Consider the following 24,126-nt stretch of genomic DNA (forward strand, 5'->3'; position numbering starts at 1 on the left):
TTCCCCCTCCCCCCTTCCAGTGGGGTGGGGAGGACGATCGGAAAAAAAAGGTAAAACTTGTGGGTTGAGATAAGAACAGTTTAATAACTAAAGTCAAATAAAATATACTACTACTACTACTACTACTACTATAATAATAATAATTGTAATGAAAAGGAATATAACAAAAAAAAAGATAAATAAAACCCAAGAAAAGACAAGTGATGCACAATGCAATTGCTCACCACGCGCTGACTGATGCCCGAGCAGCGATCCGCCCCTCCCCACCAGCTCCCCCCTGTTTATATACTGGGCATGACATTCCATGGTATGGAATACCCCTTTGGCTAGTTCGGGTCAGCTGCCCCGGCTGTGCTCCCTCCCAGCTTCTTGCACACCTGCTTGCTGGCAGAGCATGGGAAACTGAAAAGTCCTTGGCTTAGGATAAGTGCAACTTAGCAACAACTAAAACATCAGCGTGTTATCAACATTATTCTCACACTAAATCCAAAACACAGCACTGTACCAGCTACTAGGAAGAAAATTAACTCTGTCCCAGCCGAAATCAAGACAATGCTTTTGTGTAGTAATAGTTTTAAGACAGAATGGAATCAGAGCAAATGCATGAGGGAATAATATAAATTTCGGACTGTATTTTCCTTTGTGCCAACATACAAAGCATGTGTTTGCTGTTGGAACAAAAAGTACTATGTCAGTAGTTGATAAACTTCTGCCTATTCTGCCTTTCAAAAGCAGTAGAGGAAACAGGCAAATAAAGTGAAGTGCACTCAGAATCTGATTTTGTGGGCAATTAAGATATTTCACTTGAACAAGTTTAATTTGTGTACTTAAAAAGTATAAATTAATCAGGAAATTTCTGAATGATGTAACACTTCAGCTAACTGATCCATGTGCTTCTTGCAAGAAACTAAAATGCACATCCAAATTAGTGATATTCAAGATCAGACATGAATGTATGAATTTTGGGAAGATGTAAGAGAATATTTGTGTCCAGGCAAGAAATAAACACTTTTTTTGTACCTGAAAACAGAGGACAAGTGATACTGTTCTGATGACTCATATTTTTGAGGATCTGTTTGATTGGATACACAGAAACCAGGATGAGATATTAAACTAACCTCCAACAGCTAAAAAGGCGATTACTAGAGTGTCTGTCCATCCTTGTATTACAAGCATATGTATCAAAGAAAAGAGTAGCAATGTTTTCTAGTAAGTTCTTGTTACTTTCAATCATCACTCAGCATTAGAAATAAAACCAGAAATCAATATTTTATGTAAGTCAATTTATTGGTTCTCTGAAGACACAAAAGCTGTTATTTCAAGTGCAGGCAACTAATCTTGGTTTATTGCCCCAATAACAAGAGATTAAAACATCACAGTCCATGGCTTTTAAGTAGAAAGACTCAAACTCTTGTCTCAGTTGTGTTGAAATTTTCTCAACACCAAGATCAACTGCATATGGATATGAGAAGAAATGTTACATGTAAGACATAGTACAGTAGAAAAAAATGTTGCTTATGAGCTTTCTGTAGAAAAATTTTTATGTGTTGAGAAGATGTACAGATTCAGGAGTTTAAAGATCTAAGAGACTCTTAAAATCAATACCGTTGCAAGTGCTGCACTCGTAATATCAAAAGCTGATCTTCTGATAAGATTAAGCCAATGCCAAAACATTTGTAAACAGGATTCAATCAATACTTTAGTTTCTGCTGACATGAACTCGGTTTTTAAAATGAAACTGGTTTATACTAAGCAAAATACACTTCTAGTAAACTGAAATATTAATTCTCAATGGGAATTCAGCAATTCTTTGAACATTTCTAAATGAACACAAAGGATCAAACTCTGCCCTCAGTTTCATTCCTGAATTCTCACTGAATTGTGCTGGTAATAACAGCAGAATTTGTCCAATGTTGCCCATTCATTACTTCCCTGTTGGAGCACCATTTTTCTAGTAAAGGTGAAAAGTGAAATAGTGAAGGAGAACTGGGAAATGCCTATTCTAGCCATTTGTAACCCTGCTTTTTACAGACTTTGACATATCCCTTGCAAATGTTGCTGTGAAGGTGTTTGTGGCAACATCTCCAGAGAACGCCCTCTGCTACCTACCGATGAGTTAGAGGAATACAGAGAATCCAAAAGCTTCATTTGCAGGAGGCTTTACGCACCACCTTTGACCACCCAGTCTCCTGTATGTACAATACTGAATAATCACCCTGATGGTGAATACAACGTAGCAGATCTTTACTCCCACAGGCTGCGTGTGGGTTCAGCCTAGATGGTACTTGTCTTACGCTGTTTAGGAAGCATGCTGAAATGATAAAGTTTACATGATGAAGGACAGGGAAAGACTATTTAGAAGCTTCTGTCTGCCAGTGATTCCTTGCTTGGATCATATGTGCGAGCTGATGTGTCTCCCCAGAAAGTAACAGAACTAAACAGACTCCACTTAGAGTCTCTAACTACACAGAGTCACAATAAACAAACACTTAGGTGACTTAACCTGGATTTTTCAGTAGTGGGGAAGACAAATGACACATATGAGTCATCCACAAAGACCCTCTCCATATGCAACAAAATCCCTAACAGGTGAAATCATTAATGTGCAGACTAAGATGTCAAAAATAAAAAAACAGGCAGAGCATCAAAACTAAAAATCCATCATCCTGGGAAGTAACATAGTTAGAGCAGCAGAAGAAAGGCACTTCCCCCCTCAGCAATACGAAAGCTGCTATACTAAATGCAAGGCAACATGATACCAGCAGCACTCTACAGCTGGATGGGTGAAGTAACAGCAGCAGTGAAAGAAGAAAAGGTCAATGGGCAGCAGCAGGACATGGCAAAGACGGCAAATGCTGAAATGACAGCAAGGTATCTTTTCTTCTTCACATACAGAAGCTGAGTATGCCTGATTGTATCCCCAGAATACTAATCTAATCTTGGATAACAAACTATGAACAAGAGAGGGAAGGAAAAACCTGGTATGTTAAAGAGGAACTTATTCTTTGGATGTTCGCACTGGAGGTGGGATATCTGAAGATGATCACTACTAGAGATGCTGTAGGAGCAGGCATTTTACCTCCTGTTCATGTACTGTTGACCCACTGTTATTTCTGCTTTCCTGAACTACTGGTTCATTTTTCTGCCTTTACTACATTTCCTTTGAAGTTCACTTTAAATACTGAAACTGAGCCCATTTTTCTTCCAAGATCACATGGCAGAGAAGTGACACTATCACAAATGCTGAGGCATTTGTGGTCAAGAATCACGTATATCTCACATCTCCTTATTAAGGTTAGTATTTGCATACAGTATTTTTTCTGCTTTCAAAATCAGATTCAGTTTTACCACTCAGAATTTCAAGCTGAGAAACACAGATCTGGATCCATAGGAAAAGCAGTAGACAGCAAAAACTAACTACACTTTGGGATGCAGGGATTTTCTCACTCAGGTTCAGCAGAGTGAGACTTGAGACTTCACTTGAATGAGGCTCTCACTATCCTGCCCTTCACAGGCTGAGGTGGGCGCCAGTTATCAACCAGTGGGTTCACAGGTTCGTTCTCACCATTCTTGGAAAGGCTACGGAGCTTTGCCATCTGCAAGGAAGAAAAATTAAAGTGTCCATGTGAATTCACCTGGAAGCACTGTGGACCTTGATGCCTAGAACAAACTCTGAGACAGAAAAGGAATTTTCTTATATAATGACAAGCACACTGGTAGAGATTATTGGTAGAGATCACTGCAGCCCAACAGCTAACACTGTTTCTGTGGATCTTTACACTCTTCATCCACAGAACAGCGCATCATCTGACCCTTGCCTGGGCTTCTTTTGGATTCTTCCCTGACCCACACTCACAATGTGGAAAAAGAGTAGGGGCCTCTTGTGACTCTGCTGGAGCTGGACTGCAGTCAAGTGACTTGTGAAAATATGGCTATCCGTGAAGGAGGATGCACATCTAAGTATGCAAGGTAGTCTGACAGAAAAAGCTGGTCTGCAGAAGTTCATATTTTGTTCTGTAAGGCAGAGAAATGTATGCCAACTGGATTATTAAGTTCAATCATGAATTCAGCACTTAGCCGTTGTTCTCCAAATTAATTTAAATTCAGTGTTGCTTTGTTAATTGTTACTCTTTCATCAGAATGCAAAATAATTCTGTTCTGAAAACAGCCAAATCAGTAAAAAGGCTATACCCTGACTTGTACTGCTGAAGCAGAAAATAGTACAAATAACCAAAAGTTTTAATGCAAGAACTAAAAAGAAGGTCACCTTATCCAGACTGGCTCTCTATTCCTCTTCCTGTGTAAATGTACATTTGAGCTATAGGAATACAATTACTACATTAATTTGTATTAACATTCAGGTTTGCAGGTTCTAGCTAGTTTGATCCCTCTCACTGACAGCTTTTAGGAAGTCAAGATCTGTACCAGCAACTTCTTAAACCGGGAAACGAGCTAAATGTTAGTCTCACTTGCCACTTAATGCTGAAGTACAGAGAATGAACTGAGACTGCTGTGACGGCTGAACTTTGTGGCTCGGGGGCACTTCTGCCTATGCAGGTTTTCAGGATCCCAAGAACACTCCTGCTGAAGCTATTCCAGGAGGCGTCTAGGAAGACAGCCTGATTCTCAAGGTCAGTTTTACAGTCCATTGCAACAGTCCCTTCTGCAGGCAATTTCTCACAGTCCTCAGCTAAAGCTTTCCTTATCAAAAAATGCAAGGTAACATAGGGCTTGCAAGTCATCACTCTGACATACTCAGACACTGTTCAGAACTGGTAAAGGAGTAGCAGAACTAGCTGGAGTTTACCTGGTCTGAGCTGACTTCAATCGGCTCCCTCAAGAGAATCCAAGTGATGCACTCCTCACAGGGGGGGGTAGTGAATGAACCATGGTAGGTCCAGTAGTCCCGAGATTTGGGGAAAAGAATTGAAGGATCAAAGTGCTGAAAAGGAGCCTCTTTCCCCTTAGAGAAACAAAAAATAATTCTCTGCAGTAACTCTAGGGATATGCATCTTAAAAGACATCAGTATCTATGTTATTATAAAGGAAGTAATTAAATATCAAGATTCATGCAAGAGATCAATCTCCTTTTTCTTCCTGTCAAGCATTTGCCCTGCAATTAATAATAACTGACATTTTGATTCCACTAATAAATTAAAAGAAATTACAAACTGAATTGTGTGGGACCAAAGCAAATTCATTGTTACATTTTTCTATTCTGGAATTATCAAAATTTTGTTTTATTTTGGGTCACTTGGGATAAAAGTTAAAGGCTGTGGCAGTACAGGTACTGGTACACTTTTTATCCCATAGAACAGTGGTCAGGCATTTATCCCAGATTCGTTACAGTCTTCTCTATCTGAAGTAATTTAAATCTGCATCTCTCTCCTCCCAAAACTGTGCTCTAATTACATTGTCATGGTGACACTCTCAATCTTTTTTGTTGGCACTATTATACTTAATGTAAAAAATTAAAATATTTCCTGGAAGAGTACTGGATCCTGAATGTCTTACAACTAAAGGTGATTATCACCAGACAAGTGAGAACAGCAGACATCAGACAACATTTCTTGAGAAGTTTTTTTTTTTACACCAAATAGAATACTCAAGAGAATAGCTCCACAGGACTGTGATGAGACTTCCTTGTCCTCGCAGGGCGACAAGAACTAAACAAGAAAGTTCAGTTCTCTACTGGTATTTAGGATGCAGTTCTGGAAAGCAAAATCTATTATTCCTAATTCCTTCTCCTATCATGGAGAAACTTCTCTAGATGGGAACAGAGTATTACCCTACAAAGTGCAATGGGAGGAGCTGAAATCTTTTCCACACATCCTTGCACAAAATATGGGTAGAAAGAATAACATCAAGACTCCAAATGTATCTTCCTGACAAAATTATTCTGTAAGTTCAGTATGAGTTTGCAAATAACTTCACAACCAAAATTGTGCTTTTGCAGTAAATACAGTAGTGTCCAAGAAACTCCTCTGCCTGTAATGCATCATAGCAATTGAAACTGCATGTGCAATAAATACACTGATGATACCATCCATTAAACTTTCCTGAAAAATAAGTAATCTTGGTAAAATGTATGTGATGACAGGAAAGAAAATAAGTATAAGAGATAAAATACAAGATGTGGTTGTTTGCATATGCACCTATCTTTCTCTGCTTTTCTTCAACTGTTGCTTTTTCCAGAACCACTACAGAGAATATCTGTATGTAGGAAATCAGACTTCCATATTTTTGCTGTTAGAAGTCATAAAATCTCCAGTTAGACAGTCTCAGATAAAATGTAATGGAGTGGATATCACTGCCATCTTGTCATCATTGTATGACACAGTGTTTCATAGGGTGATTGATCAACTTTTTATTAACTGTGGCAAAGCTCTTCTGCATGTAAATGGCCAAAAAATGATCAGTCTGATCAGACTTGATGTAAGACGTATGACGAGATTCATGTCATGACCTCCTCAAATAGGGATTGTGAGAGAAAGCTGAATCTGTATCAAGACAGATATCATTGACACAGCAGGGGGAGCAATGGGTAGGGCAAAAAAAATGACCTTCAGTTCCCTCAGCAGAAAGAACTGAATTGTATCTGAAGACTAAGAAAAGGTTGAAAAATAAAATTAATATGACTCTGAGTGAGGAAAGAACAGATTTCAGGCTCAGACCTGCACATCAATGGCAGTACATATATACATAAGTTAAATGCAAGAAATTCTGCTAAATTTGGAAGAAAATGCTTACAAAATTTGTAAAATTCAGTCTTGGTGATCTGGTGGTATGTTCAATGTCACATAAAAAAAGGACTTTTCTTTTAGCATCATTAGAATCATAAAGCTTATCATGACGTAGAATTGCTGAAGTATACCTAGAGGTTAGGTTTATGTTAAATAATAATGTTAAATAACAACAGATGCAGTATCACAATTCTCTGCAAAGAACTCCCTTCTGCAGTTGTATCTATGCAATAGGTATGGACTTTGGTCCTCAGACCATTAATTAAACAGGAAAACAGTTTAGAATAGGTTTGCAATGCTATTTGTGCTAGCATCATAGGAAGACAGAACCTAGGACTGGTGCAGAAACTGTACCATGTAATCCCTTTCATAAATTAATTCAGTTCCATCTTAAAACTAATAAAGTTTTTAATCTCCCTTTCACTGACTGGGAGCTTGCTCCATCGTTCCTACTAGTTTCTTCTCATTTCAGGCTAACTAAATTTCTGACTCAATTATATGCATTTGTTTTGGCCACTGCTGTCCTCAAATTCAAAAAAAGCTTTTCATTTCTTCTTGATATTTGCACACTAGTATATTTTTACAGAGCAATATCAATAAGACTATCAACTGTGCATGCAAGGATTGATACAAAATCCTCTACAACAAGAATACCTACAGAAGTGAGGAGTTATATGTTTACTTAAGTAAAAGAAAGTGTCCTGCTCCACAGTCTAATACATCACCTCTGGTGCTACTGTTAGGTATCAGAATGATGCCAAAAAGAGTGAATCTGAACTTCTGATTTCTGCTTCTGCTGCTTTTCAACTACATTATATCACAAAAATTGTTTTGATACCTTGGTCTTAATGTTATCAATTTCTTCAAGAATTCTCTTCATCTCTGGTTTGGGAGTTTTTCCAACCTGTAATGCAAAGCACAAGTACTGTATTTTCTCATCATGTTCCACAGTATTTGAAAGAAATTCAGTACATCCCATCTGTCAAGTTAGGCAGCAGTACTCTCAGAGCATCCGGTACAGACTGACACAAAATTGTGTGTGTTAAAAGAACATCCGGAATAGCAGACTCAAGTAACTGGCTTTGCAATTAAAAAATGCATTGAAAGACTCTATAAGGCATCTCCCACTGTGTGAGGAAGAAACTGCGCACTCAGACAGTGTCATCTACACCCTCCAGGGCCTAGCCCTTGGCTCCTGGTTTGAAAGCAACCCACAACCACTGTGAGACGTATAAGCACCCAGCAAAGTGTTGATAGTCTGAAGAGCTGGAATTCCTGCAGACACTTCAAACATTCTGCAGTACATATGCAGTTCGATCAGACTTGATGTAAGACGTATGATGAGATTCATGTCATGACCTCCTCAAGCTATGAGGTCACTTTATTGCTTGTGTTCATGACGTTCAGTACCTCCAAAAGCTTTGACATGGCTCTGCATCCCAGAAGAGTAAAGATAGCATGCATAAGACATGCTGTTATTGCCATGTCTTGTTCCAAAATAGATTAAATTCAATTCTGCAGGAGATAATTCAGTCTCTGTTTTAGCAATAACCAAAAACCCAGTTATCGAACATGACAAACCAAGAGCAAAACAATGGCTCCTACACCGAAGAGCAAGAAGGAAACAGGGAAAGAAAGAGGCCAGACAAGATATAGTGATACTACTTACTCTTCTAGACCTTTTAGCTGACCTTAGCACGGTTAATAGGAACACAATGTTATACTTTGTAAGTTGTGTTTTACAAGATAAAGCTTTAGCCTAAAATAGACCAAAAGAAATGACAAAGGAAGAATAATTGATGACATAGTCACAGGGGAGAATCTGGACAGGTGCTGACCTTCAGTTTAAACCACAAGAACAAAGGTCAGGCTGGCTCACAGTATAACAGAATTAAAATAACATTGGATCTAGCCTGTCCAGGGACACTGTGGCAAAATTAATTACATCCACTTGCTATTACTTGTACAAATGCAGCTTACTAGTGATAAAACAATAAAAGGAGAGCTTTTGCTCTCCCAGCTATTCTCTGATGCTGTGTTCAAGCTGAAATGCCCACCTGCAGGTAAAATGACAGCCACATAGCTGAAGTTTGCATAATTTATCACTATTAGATTGTCTGCCTGTTAGTGTTTCTCAGTGTCCTAGACCACATGCAGATTTGATACTAGGATTGCTTTCTTTCTGTTCAGTTTATAAAAAAATCAATTGGAAAATGTCAGTATTTTGTTATGAAGCTGCTGTATTTCAAGGTTAAAATGTTCAGTGAACTTCTTTTATCATCAATTCTTTCTTTTTGGAGCAGGTTCATTGAACTCTTTTTGATTCCCAGCTTAAGGGGGGATCAGCAAGAGACCAAGGAAGGGAATCAGTCAACATAACCTTGCTGACAGGCAGATACAATACCTGCTAGCAGACAAAGGGCAGGAGGAAACACTCTTCCTATGCAGACTGTCCTCCTCACTCAGTACACACCACAGCAAAGAGCTGGTCAGCTACCAGGGACAAAGTTAGCAAGTGTCCCAGGCTTGAAGTTGTGTGTCTCTTGTTCAATACCACCCATGATATGTGCCACTGGTGTCACGAATGGTGTCAGAAGTCGGCTCTGAACGGGTTAGTGCATGGAATCTGGAGGGCTCAAGGACATATGTGACTTCAGTCTGTGCATCGCTTTGAATGCTTTCCTGTAAAATGATACAGTGCAGGAAAAAACGATGGGAACTTTTTTCCCTGGCACTATAGAAAGATGAAAAATACAGAAAATCATAAAGACTGAATATTTGCCACTTACTTTCAGAAAAATGCCCACAACAGCCACACCATCAGGTTGTTTCAAAGCTCCAGCAAAATTACCATGTTTTGGATTCCAGTGCACCATATGTAACTAAAAAATCAATGAAACCTCAGTTATAAATGCAAGACATTGCCAACAGTGCAATCTTACAAGCTTTTACATTAAATTAAGAACAGTTTCCAGTACACAATAAGTAAAGGAATGGACATGAAAAAGAAAACTATACATAAGTATTTCCTATTCCTGTTCCCATGCTTCCATATGCTCACACTTTCTATAAAGCATCACTTTGCATTTAATTGAAGCACAAAAGAAAGAAAATGGAGTTTACCACACAATACATTTAAAAATTAATCAGACAATTCAACTATAAACAGTTTAACCCAAGCACGTGACATGCACACATGCAGTGCATAAAACACCTACTGACATGCACTTCATCTCAAGTAGATTTTTAGATCTTCATGTTATGCAGATAACAGCTCAAGGATTTATACTGTTATTGTTTTCTATCTCTTACTACTCTTGGCACATTGTACTGCAAAGGAGTGGAGATAGTAACCTGACATTTCTTTGTCATTTCTACTTTCAACAATGCTATATTTTCAGGATATATTTCAAGTTTTTACATCTCCTTCCAGAAAATCTCTGGCTCCTGCATACAGCTAGAAATGCTGCAACCAGCAGTGTGGAATCTCAAAATAAGTAGTGTTTGAAACATAGTGCCATACAAAAAAACCAATAGGAGTCTGGTGCGTATTTTGAATGCAAATTTTTAACTGTTTTTTTTAAGCATAGTAACAATTACTTACAATAGCAACAAAATAATTTGCCCTGAATATAAATTAATGTATTGCTCTCTGTTTCTTTTCTCTTGAGGATAAGGATATCATTGCTAAGGATAAAGGTGGAGCAGCCATATACCTTTGGTTGCATTCTAGCAAAATTTCATATATTCCAGGCTTTCTTCTCCTGTCAATAAATATCTGAGTACTGGGAACAAAAGCAAAGTAAAAAGTCTGTGCTTGAACTAACCAAGAAATAGCTTGAGGAAGCAGAATTTGTCTGTTTAGTCGGCCACAGAAAGTAGAACGCTAACAGAGTTTGGCTGTGGCTAAGGAATGGGGAAAAAAAAAAAAACAATCACCCACAGTCATCTCTGCAATGTTTGTGCAGACTGACCCTGCAAAATATCTGCCCGAATTTTCTCCTATGATAGGTGGGCAGAGCCCCTGTAAGCTCTGCACCTTGAGGGTATAGGTGGGAAGCAGGAAAACACTACTGCGGACTTTTTGTGGGTGTAGGCATACATTTTGAGCCTATTCTCAAATAAGATGGAGGAAGGAGGTAATATTTGCTAGTAATTCACTAGCATGAATAGTGAATTCTCTTACATTTATTACCTGAAGAAGTCTGCATGGCCTAGAGCAGCCATTAATTTTAGCACATTTGGACAACAATAGTGCAGTAGTTTACATCAAAACAAACCTCCAAACATCTGTTTACTACAGTTCCCAAAAATAAACACAGAGATTTTAAAGCACAGATATTCAGAAACTAGAAGATACTCTTTATGACTCTGAATCAGTTTTAAGGTGGATCTAATTTTGAATGTCAGTTTATCAAATCTGCTTTTAGCAAGTTCTTCTATTCATTAGTAATGCTTTCTGAAACTAACTTAGTAATTCAAGCTATACCAGAAACAGCTAAAAGCCAAAAAACACCAGCAGAAAACAGATCTTCCAATTTGGAAATAACAGATCACTTTGTCTCAAATATTTTTAAAACATTCTAAAATACCAGCAAAAACTCTTGCTTGAAGAAGCAAATTCCATGTTAGTATATACTTGCAAAGATACATTTGTTGGCAGATGCAACTTATCCCACTGCTCACTGATGAATATTCACAAGTTTCATAGACAGATTTTAGAGAAAAAAACATAGATGAATACTTGCAAAAGGGAGAATGGTTAATCTATTCAGATGCACAGTCAGTCAAATTCCAGTTAGTACTGAAAACTACTATTAAAAATAGGTCCTACCTCTGCTGCATATTTCACCCCATCTATAACATGCTCAGAGCCATGGTCATCCGAGGAACCCCAATGCAAGTGAAGCTGACGCAGCCTGTAGGCTCCCGTGAGCGGCCCACCTCTCAGCACTGCAATTGATAATCTACATCAACACTAGCCTACAAAACGCTGACATACACATTTACTGAACAGGGACCCGTGCTTTTAAAAGTGTGGAGTACCTCTTGTAAATCCAGCTGATTGCAGCGGGGGTAACAACACTCACCAGTTTACAAGATTGGGGCTGAATTCTGTTATCACTCAGGAAGAGTCCTGTTTGATGTGAAAACTGTGGCAGCTGCTGTGAGTCAAGCACAGAATCAAACCCCAGAAGCCCAACAAGCCCCTTTTCTCTCAGCAAGTGGACACACTATAGTTCCTGATGCGGAGAGAGAAGGAAGGTATTCACAGCCTATTCTTGTCAAGAAAATGGTCTGCTGTGAAATGGCTGGGGACTGGACTGTGAAATTAACCCAAAAGTGCTTTGAAGTGTACCTCTAGTCCATGACTGGCATACCTTTTACAGTTCAGACAACTAAACAGTGGTTTCAGCAGTTTGCTGCTTCTAAAAACAAAAAAATCTATTTCTTGAAAGTGAGGGAGGAGAAGAGAGTTTAGGTCAAATGAGTTAGAAAAGTGTTCTTGAGCAAGCAAAAGCTATAGTCCACATTTAACATTGCCACCAATGAAACAAACTAAGAAGCTATTATTTCTAACGTTCTGATGTTAGCCAAATTATGCTGACCATGCATCAGTCTGACAGTTTACATCAATTCTGACTGTCAAAATATCACACCTGCTCTTTCAGTTTGGGGATTCTTTTGAACAGGGACTGCTTAGAGGATAAGCTCTCAAATACATTTTTCATTCATTACCTAAGGCAGGAATGAGACGTCTTTCCTTACACAGAAAGCTGATAATGCAGTTCACAACTGCACTGCCAGAAGACCTCGTTTAAATAGCATTCAAGTTTGAACTTCTACCAATAGCTTTGAAGTTCAAAGTTAACATTGAAATAATATTTAAATCCTCTTGTGCCCAATGGTCTCAAATTAATTCTTGATATCACATGTGTTGGAATACCTACACAGAGCAAGAGGTTTAACTTTGCAGTTTCTCTTTTTAGTTGGTAGGTGTCACAGCCATTGAGGGGGCAGAAACAAAGCACTGTGTTGAGTTTTAGGCATGCAGTTCCTCTTATTTTTTGAGTTTGCTCATACATAAATTATCATAACTAAATCAATACAGTATTGAGTAAGCCTTCTGTAGAAGCCTTCAATGGAAAATGCAATGTCACATAATAATAATAGTTATTATTATTATCATTATTATTATTGTTTCACTTTTCAATATAGGAAAAATAAGGCATAGACTCTAAGGCCCAAATCCTCACAAGTATTTGCTTGCCATTTCACACTGGAATCAATGGGAGGCAGGAACTTTCAGGAGCTGAATTTATGTGATCTATCTACATCTACAAGCTAAGTCAATATCAGAGTTGGAAACTCATCTAGCAGTCGTTTCTTACAAGTGGCCTTTTCCAGAGCTCAAATACTGTGAAGCATGTGGAAACAGCACTTCGTAATGGTATGCAGATCTCTCTAGCATAAAAATAAATCTTTTTAACATTCAAAATTTTCCATGTGATTAGATCAAAAAAAGGCTATCTTCAAGCTAGATTTCTTCTTCCAGTTAAAATCGGATCTGTGACTACTACTTATCCTCAGCTGCTGCCACCACAGAAGCCAACAAATGAAGGTAATGCTTATGAAATGCCTTCTCATGTGGTTTTTCAGAGCTGTCAAACGTTGTATTTGATGCCAATCATCAGACACATCCCTGTGAAAGGCTTGAGCCCTAAACTACTGTCCAGCAGCCTGCAGAAAGTTAGTAACAGCAGCAAGGAGTGAATGTATACACTGGGTGTCCAGGGGAACAACAGGGATGATGGGGAGGGGAGAGCCAGGGAGGTAACAGAGGGAAGATGATTCAGAGGAAGGGCTGCACCAAGGGCTGCACTCTGCTTGGCCAAATCAGGGTCTTTCTCCAATACAGTTCCCTGGGCACACATGTTCTTGAGCAGCCTCTGTATAAACATGTCAGCCTTTAGGAAGCTGCAAAGACAGAGCAGAACCACCATGTGAAAAGGTTCATAATCAATTTACTTCCTACACTTTGAGTCATGGCATTGATTTTATGCAGTGTTTGTGGAAGAGCATTCCATGTTATAATAAAAGTGCAATTTATGGTTTGGCTGAGGCCACTGTGTAGAAACTGCAGTAATAAATACTAAAGCACCACACAAATACATAACAAAGAGATGGTCCCTGTCCTAAATAGTTTAGATTGCATCTGTGAGATGTGGAACAACAACAGGTAGCTGTAATGGTAAATAAAGGAGTCCAAGGAAACAATGAGCTCATCAAGATAAACTAGAGAGATGGTGATCTTTCAATGTACTGCAGATATATTTCATTAATTATATAGCTTACTAAGAACAAAATCCCAATGCAAACGCCATCAAAGCAGATGCAGAAAAATACAATGGAAAGCAACTCTGTTTTCCATTAATTAGATTGCTTTGTTCTTGATAAAGGACTGATCAGTATTGCATGCTCTTGAGATGTCTGCATTATACGGTATTGTGAATTTATTATTCATTTTGACTGTTGTTGCCTGTCTGTATTCAGAGCTACGCACTGACAGAGCTCTGGAATCAAGTTTTGAACAATTTAACTTAGCGATTAGAGACTGCTCTCTCTCACTTAAATAACAAAGCCATTTCATAGATTTCCATAAGCTATGAAATGCTATTTTCATAAATGCTATTTTCATAGCTTTTTCAGGCTGTCGAGGCTCTTAAGATTTCCCATACAAACAGAAGAAATCAAGATCACAGTCGGTGGAAACACACGAGTTTTGTGTTTACGAAGTGCCTCAGAGCACGCACTAAAACCCCCTGGATGACACTCTCTCCCCTGACACAAAACCTGAGGATGCGGTGTCAGCGCTGAAGGAGGTGACTTGGGGAGAAGTCCACCTTCCAGCTGAGTCTGTATTTCAGGGGTGCCCCTGCAGCTACAGCCTCCCTGTCCCACCTATGTGGGTCCTAGGTGGACCTAAACATTGCTGGATCCACCAGAATAAACTCCAGGAGCACCTTTTTTACGTACCCAAATGACTTTTCTCTGCCAGCCTCCGTAGGCCAGGTACCACGGGATGCGTTTTGATTCCCAGCGCTTTGCAAATCTCAATTCCTAACAACCCTCAAAAGCCGAACCAAAAACCGACCTGATCGATCAAAAGTGTCATCGAAGACGACTCGGCAGGTGCGCCCATTGTTCAGGATGGTTTTCGCTGCCCCGGGATCGTAACTGGCGTGCCAAGCGGCGAGAGAACTGTCGTGCCGCACATCTTTGCTGTTGATCTCAATGGGCGACTGCTTGTCTCCCTTGGCCATGGGGTAGTTTTCATGCCAGCGCTCGGGTCCTGGGGGGGAAAGGCAAGCAAATGTCGCCCCGGCTCAGCCCCGGCCCGCCCGGCGGCCCCGCGGCCCCACTCACCGTTGTCGGTGTCGTAGCCCCACACGAACTGGGCCATGGTGTCGCTGCCCGCGCCCCGTCCCTCACCCTCCGCTAAGGCTCTGGCGGCGCGGTGGCCTCCTCCCTCCCTCCTTCTCTCCCTCCTTCCCTCCCGCCCCGGGGGGCTTTTTATAGACCGCCGCGGCTTCGCGTCCTCCCCTGAGGGGTGGGCAGGGGGAGGGCGGCGGCGGGAGGCTGCGAGGCGGGCAGGGGTGGGGGGCGGTGGGGAGCCGCGGGGGCGGGGAGAGCCATTTTCTTCCCCTCGGACGAGGCAGAGGGATGCCGGCGGGACCCAGCGGCTGCCTTCGTGCCCCTCCCGCAGGGCACGCCTCAGCCCGCCCCGTCCCGGGAGTGGGAAAGAGGGGGCTGCGCCGCCCCGAGGGCCCGAGGAGAGCGGGCGGGCAGGTGCTGGTGCTGAACCTGCGGCAGAAATGGCGGGAGCGCCCCGCAGCCCCCACGGAGGGACGTGGAGCCAGGCTTGGGTGGAGGAGCGGCTGTGTGGAGAGCTAAACTGCTGCACAAACACGGGGAGCCAGCCAGAAGGGAACGCAATACCCCGGCCCGGCCCGGCCTGCACGGCTTTCCCCTGTTTGCAGGCGGTGTCGCGGACATGAAGTCCTCCCGGATGATTTTGAGCCAACTCCCAGGGCAAGCTGGCTTCAGAGCTCTGGCTTCACTGCCCTCACAAATACTCCCGTTTAACACCTCCGAAAGACACTGTATCTGCCTGAAAGGATATCTCATAGCCTGCAAAACCATGCCGTTACGCAAAGCTAGCCTCTGCCAGCCCCAAATGGGGCCATTCCTGGCTGTTTGGTCAAATTCGGGTTTGACGTTTTCCAGTTGATTCTCCTTTGTGCAGGGAGCTTTACACCAAATGTGTTTCTCATGTTAGGCAACTTAGCAGTCGGTATTTCGGTCAGGAAAACAGCTGCTTTTCAGATGATGGAGAGTTAGTGATCGGTATGGTTGTGTTAGTTGGCTTTGTCTCTATATCTATGTTGAATACTCAAAGCTTTTCTTTCAAATGCCAGCTTCACTGCAGTCTCCCTTGGCTTTGTCAGTCCATGTTATCACTGCTGCAACTGTATCTACCTCGAGCTAAATACTACCTCAAACTACATACCTCGAGCTAAATAATATCCCAAGCTAAATATTTGGGAGTCATCCAAGAAGCATCGCGAACCATGGAGATTTCCAACATAGTTGCAGAGAACTTGCTCAAATGCTCCTTGTACCCATTAGCACTGGAAAGTAGCATGGAAATAAATCTGTGGCTTTGAGAGGCTGTAAACCTTTTGTATTGGTGTGGTACAGGGAAAAGGTTGAGAAGCTGCAATATACAGAGCCTAAGATTAATTTGGTCGTATTTCATGTCCCAAAACCAGCTGGAAGATAAAGGTTCCCCTTCTAGCTTACCTATATAGCTAAGCTAATAAATAACTAAATATGGACTTTGTTTAGGGTAACTACAATGAGTTCTTTAAACTTGTTTAGTAAATTCTTCTTGCTCTGAGGTTAATCATAAGTAAACATCCCCCCTTTGAGAGAAAGGTAGGACAAGATCTCTCACATAGGAATCTGCATCTGAGAAGACTTATATAGAGATGTATATAGTATCTTTACGTAGAGAAGATATGTCAGATTGAAACTCACTAAACCTTAGCAACTTACACAATATCATGAGGCATTCCGCTTACCATCTTTAAAGATAAAAAGATGTGCTCGTTATCAAAGTGTCCTTCAAAAAATGTAGTTCCTCATATCTTCCTTAGGCAGTATTCAATTAAGAAAATACTAGGAGGTGATTTAGGTACAATGGTATGGAAAATGACATCTTTTCACTTTCAAAAGAGAGCTCTGAAACAAAAGAAAATACAATCTTTTACTCTGTCATCAATCAAATGGATAATGTCACATTTGTTGCAAGGACAGGCATGTAAAATTGACACCTGTTGCAATTTTAATTCAGAAAGCTTAGACATTAATCCTTTTGAAATGGTTTCTACCTCATCTTCCTAGAGAGAAACATTTGTGTGTTCATGAAATTCTAATTGGAGCAGCTCATCTTCTGTCTGTATAAACAGACAGCTTTAGTGGGCTTGTTTATTGAAGGCTCAGAGAGACTTTTAATCAACTTCGTATATACAAGGAATGCTTATTGGAGCCATTTATGGAGGTAAAGGATGTGATTTGTATTACACAGAAAAAGGTGCAAGTCAGTTCTTTCACGAGTATTTCAATCCATCGCTCTACGTGAGAATTCACACAATCTTCTCTATTAAGGAGACCCATACCTACCTCAAAAGTCTTCATATTTTAGCTTTCCAGTGAGCTGGTCCTGTTGCACCCAGAGGAGCAGCTCTTTGTCAGCTTCTGCACGTTGCGGCTTCTAGGCACTGACTTACGCGTAAGTGACAAATGCTAGGATCAACAGCGTAGCTACTTGGAGTCAGCCCCAGGCACTGAGTCATATCACAGTGTCTCACTGACTTTGTGGTGGTGGTATTCTCTTCCTGCTGCTTTCATCATCAAAGGTAGAGCAAAAAGAAAATGTAGTAGCTTTATCTGCATTAAGAGATAATCACAATAAAATTATTTTTGCATCCCTTAGGACCTACCTTCACATTTATCCTTTTCTTCTGATATTGGCTCAGAAATTCATTATCATCTAACTTGCATAACATCGCTTTCTCTAGGAAGTAAATGCTTCTGTCATGGAAAAGCCATTATAACTAAGAAAAGGCCACGGTTTTAAACATTTAAGAAGAGCAGTGTTACCTAGTGCACTCACAGCTGCACTGCAGTGATTTGTTTCTATTTTCTAAACCTCTGACATGTTTAGAAAGCCAACAGCCATCTGAAATAGCAAAGGCGAGAGTATAACAAGATCAACCTATACCATTCATGAAAAACCTCAGGATTTCTGCGAGCCTAGCTGCAGTATCTTCACCCATGGTACTGCAGTATGCCACTAATGAAAGCATCTTCGCAATATCTTCTGAAAAGAAATGATATTACACCCATTGTTCAGGTGGAGAATTGAGGTACAACATTTTTAAGGATGTCTTTCATAAAAGTCGTCCTACATCTCTTATACACTTTAAAAAATTCTGGCTGAAATTGTTTACCTCTGAGTAGGCAAGAAGACTGTGAAACAGCAGGGAATCCAATACAGCCCTCCTTACTCTATGCTTTAGTCTGGTCACGCTCACTCAGGAACATATCTGCGTGCAGTAATACTCGGTAGCACTGTAAGACATAGCAAGTTGACATCTGTTTAATCAGAAAGATAAGGTCTGAGAAATCAGGGAAGGATAAGGTCTGAGAAATCAGGGAAGGAAAGATAAAAGGCGGGGAATTGAAACCAACTGACCAAAGCAAATGGCAGATTTCAGCATCATCATTAATGGCTGGGGCTAAAAAGTATTAGTAAAGTCATTATCTGCGATTTTAGTCACAGAAGAAGAGCTGTGCATCGTTCATAGTGTTCTGATTTTGTCCTTAAAGGTAGAATCTTTGATCTGAGTGTCAACTGGAGATTGCTAGGTGAAGTGCAGGCTGAATAAATACTAAATCTGGCTTCTCTCAGACTGTCCTTTTAGCATGATCCAACAATACAACACATATAATGTAAGGACTTATGTAAAAAGCAAGTGACGTAGCATGGAAAGTAATGTCATTAAAGAATGCAGCTGATGTTTCAGCTTTGAAAGATGCCTGCCAGACAGCTTCCTATCACTGCTATATCTGTAAAAATGTAATATCAAAAGGTAGTATAATCCAATCCCAGTGGATATAAATCAGCAATCTTCATGCTAAACTGCTTCTGTTATGGTAATAAAACCACCCATGTAAAGTAGACACGTGCATGCATCACACGTGCCTGTAACTGACGAGAAATGCAGTGGGATGAAATGAGATCGAAAGTGAGAGGTTTTAGCTTACACAGTAATTGCAGACAGGCTCTTGTCAAAAACTGGTACCCAATCACAGGATCACAGCTGGGCACCTGGTGACACCAGTTTACTTCAAAAGCTTATCAGAATAAATAAAACATAGTGGTCCTGTTGGATACCTAACTGTCCTGGTTTTGGCTAGGACAGAGTTAATTTTCTTCCTAGTAGCTGGTATACTGCTGTGTTTTGGATTTAGTAGGAAAATAACATTGATAACACACTGAAGTTTTTAGTTGTTGCTAAGCAGTGTTTATACTAAGTCAAGGATTTTTCAGCTTCTCATGCCCAGCCAGCAAGAAGGCTGGAGGGGCACAAGAAGCTGGGAGGGGACACAGCCAGGACAGCTGACCCAAACTGGCCAAAGAGCTATTCCATACCATATGACATCATGCCCAGTATATAAACTGGGGGAGTTGGCTGGGAGGGGCAGATCGCAGCTCGGGAACTAACTGGGCATCGGTCGGCGAGTGGTGAGCAATTGCATTGTGCATCACTTGCTTTGTATAGTCTAATTCTTTTAGTCTTACTATTGTCATATTATTATTATCATTATTATTATCATTATCATTATTTTTCATTCCTTTCTGTCCTATTAAACTGTCTCTATCTCAACCCACGAGGTTTTTTTTCCGATTCTCTTCCCCCATCCCACTGGGTGGGGGGAGCGAGCGAGCGGCTGCGTGGTGCTTAGTTGCTGGCTGGGGTTAAACCACGACCCTAACCAATAAGCTACTCTTCATCCAAAAGAGGGTTTTGTATGTTTGTCACCTAAATGAAAGATCAAAACAGAGGGACCAGTACTGATTAACATGCTGTAGCTATGGGACACTATCTGTTGGACTTGCAGTTCAGATGCAGTATTTGCTTCTGCTAAACAATCAAAAGGCATAATCATGCTCATCTTGCTTACGAAAATACCTTACCTGAAATCATAGACACTTTCTTTGAGAATGGAAAGCAGGAATAAGCGAAGTCTGGAAAATGGCTCACAGCCATGGCTTTACCCAGAGCACACAAAGCACGTACAGAAGAATGATGCATGGAAAAGTGACTTACCGCAGCTTTGGGCTCTTGGCTTGGCCAATACCTTGACATAACTACAACAACCAAAGTGCTGCTCCACCTCAGCATGCCAATTTCCAGCAGTCTCCAGGGGCCAGCATGACAGCTAGGAATGGCTGACTGTAAGGGGACACACAGAAGTAAATATGCCAGCAGGATGTAATTCAAGAATTCCCCTGCTCGAAGCTAAGTTCTCCAGGTTCCACCATGCTGAGGGCTATTTCCCATGGGTGATTTCATGCAAGGGGCTTTACCAGAGCACAGAACGTGCCCACAATGAGCACACTGTTAAATGAGCAAAAGCATTTACTCAGTGCCTGTGGCCAATCTAAATATAAAATATCTTCCACTATATTTAATAGCTTGTGGAAGAAAACAATACAACAGAAAGGAATCTGATAATACACAATATGGAAGGCGCAGCAATGTTTTTTGACATATTGCACATTGCATGCCAGGCAGTGCAAGAAAGGCATGTCACTCAGTGCTTTTGATTGAGGGATGCCACGGTGGCATGCCATAGCCAAAAAGCCAAATTGTCATATGCCTTCCACTTCACTGAGATGCCATGCTATGGAAAACATTGTAGGCATGAATGGAAACCCCCATTCACGGCCAGATCTATGTTGGAAGATCTGCCAAAGGAAAATGAGAAGTATATTGGGTCAATTTTGTTGTTTTTATACACGATGAGTTCTTTAGCTACATTTACTTTATTTGATGAAAAGCAGAATGTAGCACATCTAGTTAATCTAGACAAATGTCAGGCAGACTTCTAATGCATCTTTCCATTTCAGAAGGCATATAACTCAGCAGTCTGCAGTTCGGACTTTGGGACCTTGCTTTCAAAATCCCATCATTCTCCTGTTGTGGCTCAGAACCTACATTACCATTTGCAGAACTTAATATTTAGTCCATGAGATATACAATAAACACGGAAACAACAAGCCAGACTTCACATTTAGCAAAAGGAACTGAAAGGTGAACAAGTTTTCCTTGTGGCAATCTATTAAAATGAGCATAGACTTAAAAGACTATCAGTGGCAAAAAAAAAAAAAAAAGTAAATTTATTAAATATCACATACAGGCCTGATACAACAAAAATATACTGCCTGTTTAAGACACGTCTTCCAGATCTGAAAAACTAAAATGATAAACTCTGCAGGAAGATGACTCTTCTCTTTTTCCCATAGGATTTGCTTGTATGGCACTCACACTGAAATCCAAATCTGAGCTGGGCTGTCTACTTTTATACACACTGGCACAGTCTGACTTGAAATAATCCAAGTATGAGAATCTGACCTATACTGTTTGCTTTTATAAGGTCTGGACGTGTCTGTTTGGAAATTCCAGCAGATTGGCAACTCTTCTATATCAAGGTAGAGTTTTATGTATGACCTTCATCTTGCGCGATACTCTGGCAGTAACATCTACCTGGGAACAGTCCTAACCAGACCACAGAAATGCTAAAATGAGGCTGGAGAAATTCATAAGAGTTTTACAAAAGACATCTCAATGATATATGTCACATAGTTAACGATGCAGCAAATCAGAAATACTTCATACATATTTTCCAGTGAGACACATCCTCCTAAAAGAGAATTTTGTAAGAAATCATCAGATGTGTTTCCAGCCCTTGAAATATGCCCTCTGCAGGCAGTGGAGTTTTCAGCTCTTAATCATCTTCCAGAAATCCTTTGAGATGCTTGTCTCCCACAGCCCTGAGAAAGTCACTCCTTATGAATCCATACCATTTGTGCACTTCGAAAGGTCAGACCATAGCATCCCATTTCTATCAACACCTGTGCTTCCCTTCACTTTAAGGGAGTCAAGATTTCTCTCAGAGACCACAAAAAAACTTCGAAAGCATCATCTGTAGGTCATTAAAAGATAACTTGATGTGTGGAAGTATAAACAGTATGTGTATAGCAAGTGTAAGGAGTATGTAATTAAAAAGGAGTCAGTATAAGGAACCCCATACTTGTCAAACACACAAATTTCAGCAACACATATTGAAGAGCAGGTATTACCAGAAGAGAGGAAAAAATAAGTAATAAAAAGCCTTCAGTAACTGAGAAACAATATTGGCTGGAAGTGTCAATGTTCTTCTCAGAAGAACAGTTTAAGAAATTAGCAATATATCAAAAGCGGTTTTTTTAACAAACCCCACAGAAGCAGACTAAAAGAATGAAGCAGACTAAAAGAATGATATGCAGTGATGCTAAGATCCAATCTTTAAAAATCTGCCTGAGAATACAGTAATAGAGCAGTACGTCATTTTGCAGTTGGTAGTATGTTACAGTCTTATGGACAAAATACTGGGATTCCATCCTCTGCATTCTAAGTCTCATTTCTATGAATTTATACTGATGCATCTCCATGGGCTCCTCTGTGTCTAGCTGCTCCTCAGCTTTCTCTAGCATGACCACTTACAAGCTTGGGCTATGGATTCTACAACACATCTGCTCTTTAAAGTTGCCAGTACAACTAACTGAAATGCTGTTGGTCTGACAGTTCAGCATGACTCAGTACAGTGGTCTGTCCAGCACAAAAGATTTTGCTAGTTTCTCTCCCTCCATTCCTACCTTTCTGTGTCTTTCTGTTCCTCAGTCTCTTTCTTCAAATTTCTTTAACTTTTTCTGTGGTGCTACTCTCCCTTCTCTACAAATGTGTTGGTTGCTCAATGCCTCTTTACGTTATGTATTTTGGAAAAAAAAACTCCTCTTTTTTCTCCTGAATGGATGCCAAGACTTCATGATTGGTTTTGATGATTGATGCTAGACATATTTTCTGTGATCCAATCAAACTCTGCCATTCAAATCTCGTAGTCATTTCAGTGACCTTGTTCACATACCCACAGCAGTGCTGAGGTACACAAATACGTTTGGAGCATGGAGCCAAAGTACTCAGACCCTCTCAGAACTAAGCTCTTGACTCTTGACCTTAAGGATGCTTCAGTGCTACCTATAAAAGCAGTAAAAAGTATCAATGTAATACCTTTTGGATATTTTAATTGAGGTTTTTTTATTAGTAAACCCTTTATGTCATTTTGGAACTGTTCTTCCTAGACAAGGACAGAATATTTTCTGACACAAACACTCCACATCTTCCTAACTTGTCTGCAAAGAAGACTAGTAAGGGCCATGATGTAATAAGCTAGAGGTAAATAAGGAAATTATGCTTCATGCTTGCAATGAAGACAGTGACTACTGTTGGATTGTGCTGCACTTCAGGCTTTTTTGGAAGCAGTAACAGCATCATACCAAGGAGTGACATTGAGAGGTGCCCTCTGGTATTTGCTGCTTCTGCCACTACAATAATGGTCACGGCTTATAGTCAACACATAAAGAGCTCAGTAATAGTGAACACTGAAACTCTTTTTGTTACCCTAGCTTGGGACCCCTAACCCAGAGCATGCAAGCACTGTCCACTGGTAGCCACATGTGCGATCTGGAACTACAGACTTTGGCCCTCCCAGCAGCGGTGATTGTAATATCCTCCCCAGATTGTCACTGCACAGATCCTAGTCACTGTCATCGTAGAAGAACACAATTTTGACTGCAGAAAGTGGTTGAGAACACAAATAATTCTCTTTGATTCTTCACATTTGCTTGGTGCTGGGCTGCTCTCTTTCCCTCCGTTCTAGCGATTTCAAGAAACTCTCCTTTCTACATAGTCTAGCAATCATTGTAGACTTTAGAAATGCTTTTGGTTTGTTCAGAGTTAAGATCAATGAAACCTTTGTGTTCAGGATGCACACTGAGGTGCATTCTCTGAGGACATGAATGATGCACCAGTTCACTACTGCACAACCCAGATACAAAATCTGACCTAATTCCTTAGTAGACCTTATTGGCTAGTTTTAAGAAATATGCTTGGCTGAAATGGAGAAATGAGGATTAAATATATGATAATGA

General features: G+C 40.5%; 1 protein-coding gene across 3 annotated transcripts in view; it reads right to left on the reverse strand.

Annotated features, from left to right (window-relative positions):
• The window catches only part of LOC127012904 (carbonic anhydrase 3-like), a 49,600-nt gene extending 34,366 nt beyond the window's left edge, over nucleotides 1–15,234 (reverse strand). Inside the window, exons 1-7 of one of the 3 annotated variants that reach the window (XM_050891347.1) lie at nucleotides 15,171–15,234; nucleotides 14,899–15,096; nucleotides 11,578–11,696; nucleotides 9,533–9,625; nucleotides 7,582–7,647; nucleotides 4,808–4,963; nucleotides 1,275–3,596 (exon numbers count right to left, since the gene is read on the reverse strand). In XM_050891347.1, the coding sequence (XP_050747304.1) occupies nucleotides 3,477–3,596; nucleotides 4,808–4,963; nucleotides 7,582–7,647; nucleotides 9,533–9,625; nucleotides 11,578–11,696; nucleotides 14,899–15,096; nucleotides 15,171–15,207 (789 nt within the window). In that variant the 5' untranslated portion in view covers nucleotides 15,208–15,234 and the 3' untranslated portion in view covers nucleotides 1,275–3,476. Of the gene's footprint in view, nucleotides 1–1,274; nucleotides 3,597–4,807; nucleotides 4,964–7,581; nucleotides 7,648–9,532; nucleotides 9,626–11,577; nucleotides 11,697–14,898; nucleotides 15,097–15,170 lie in introns of those variants that run through there. The other 2 variants (XM_050891349.1, XM_050891348.1) reach the window with 2 other exon arrangements.
• Nucleotides 15,235–24,126: the final 8,892 nt, after the last annotated feature.

The sequence above is a fragment of the Gymnogyps californianus genome, chromosome 2, assembly GCF_018139145.2.
Source record: "Gymnogyps californianus isolate 813 chromosome 2, ASM1813914v2, whole genome shotgun sequence".
Classification (NCBI taxonomy): Eukaryota; Metazoa; Chordata; class Aves; order Accipitriformes; family Cathartidae; genus Gymnogyps; species Gymnogyps californianus.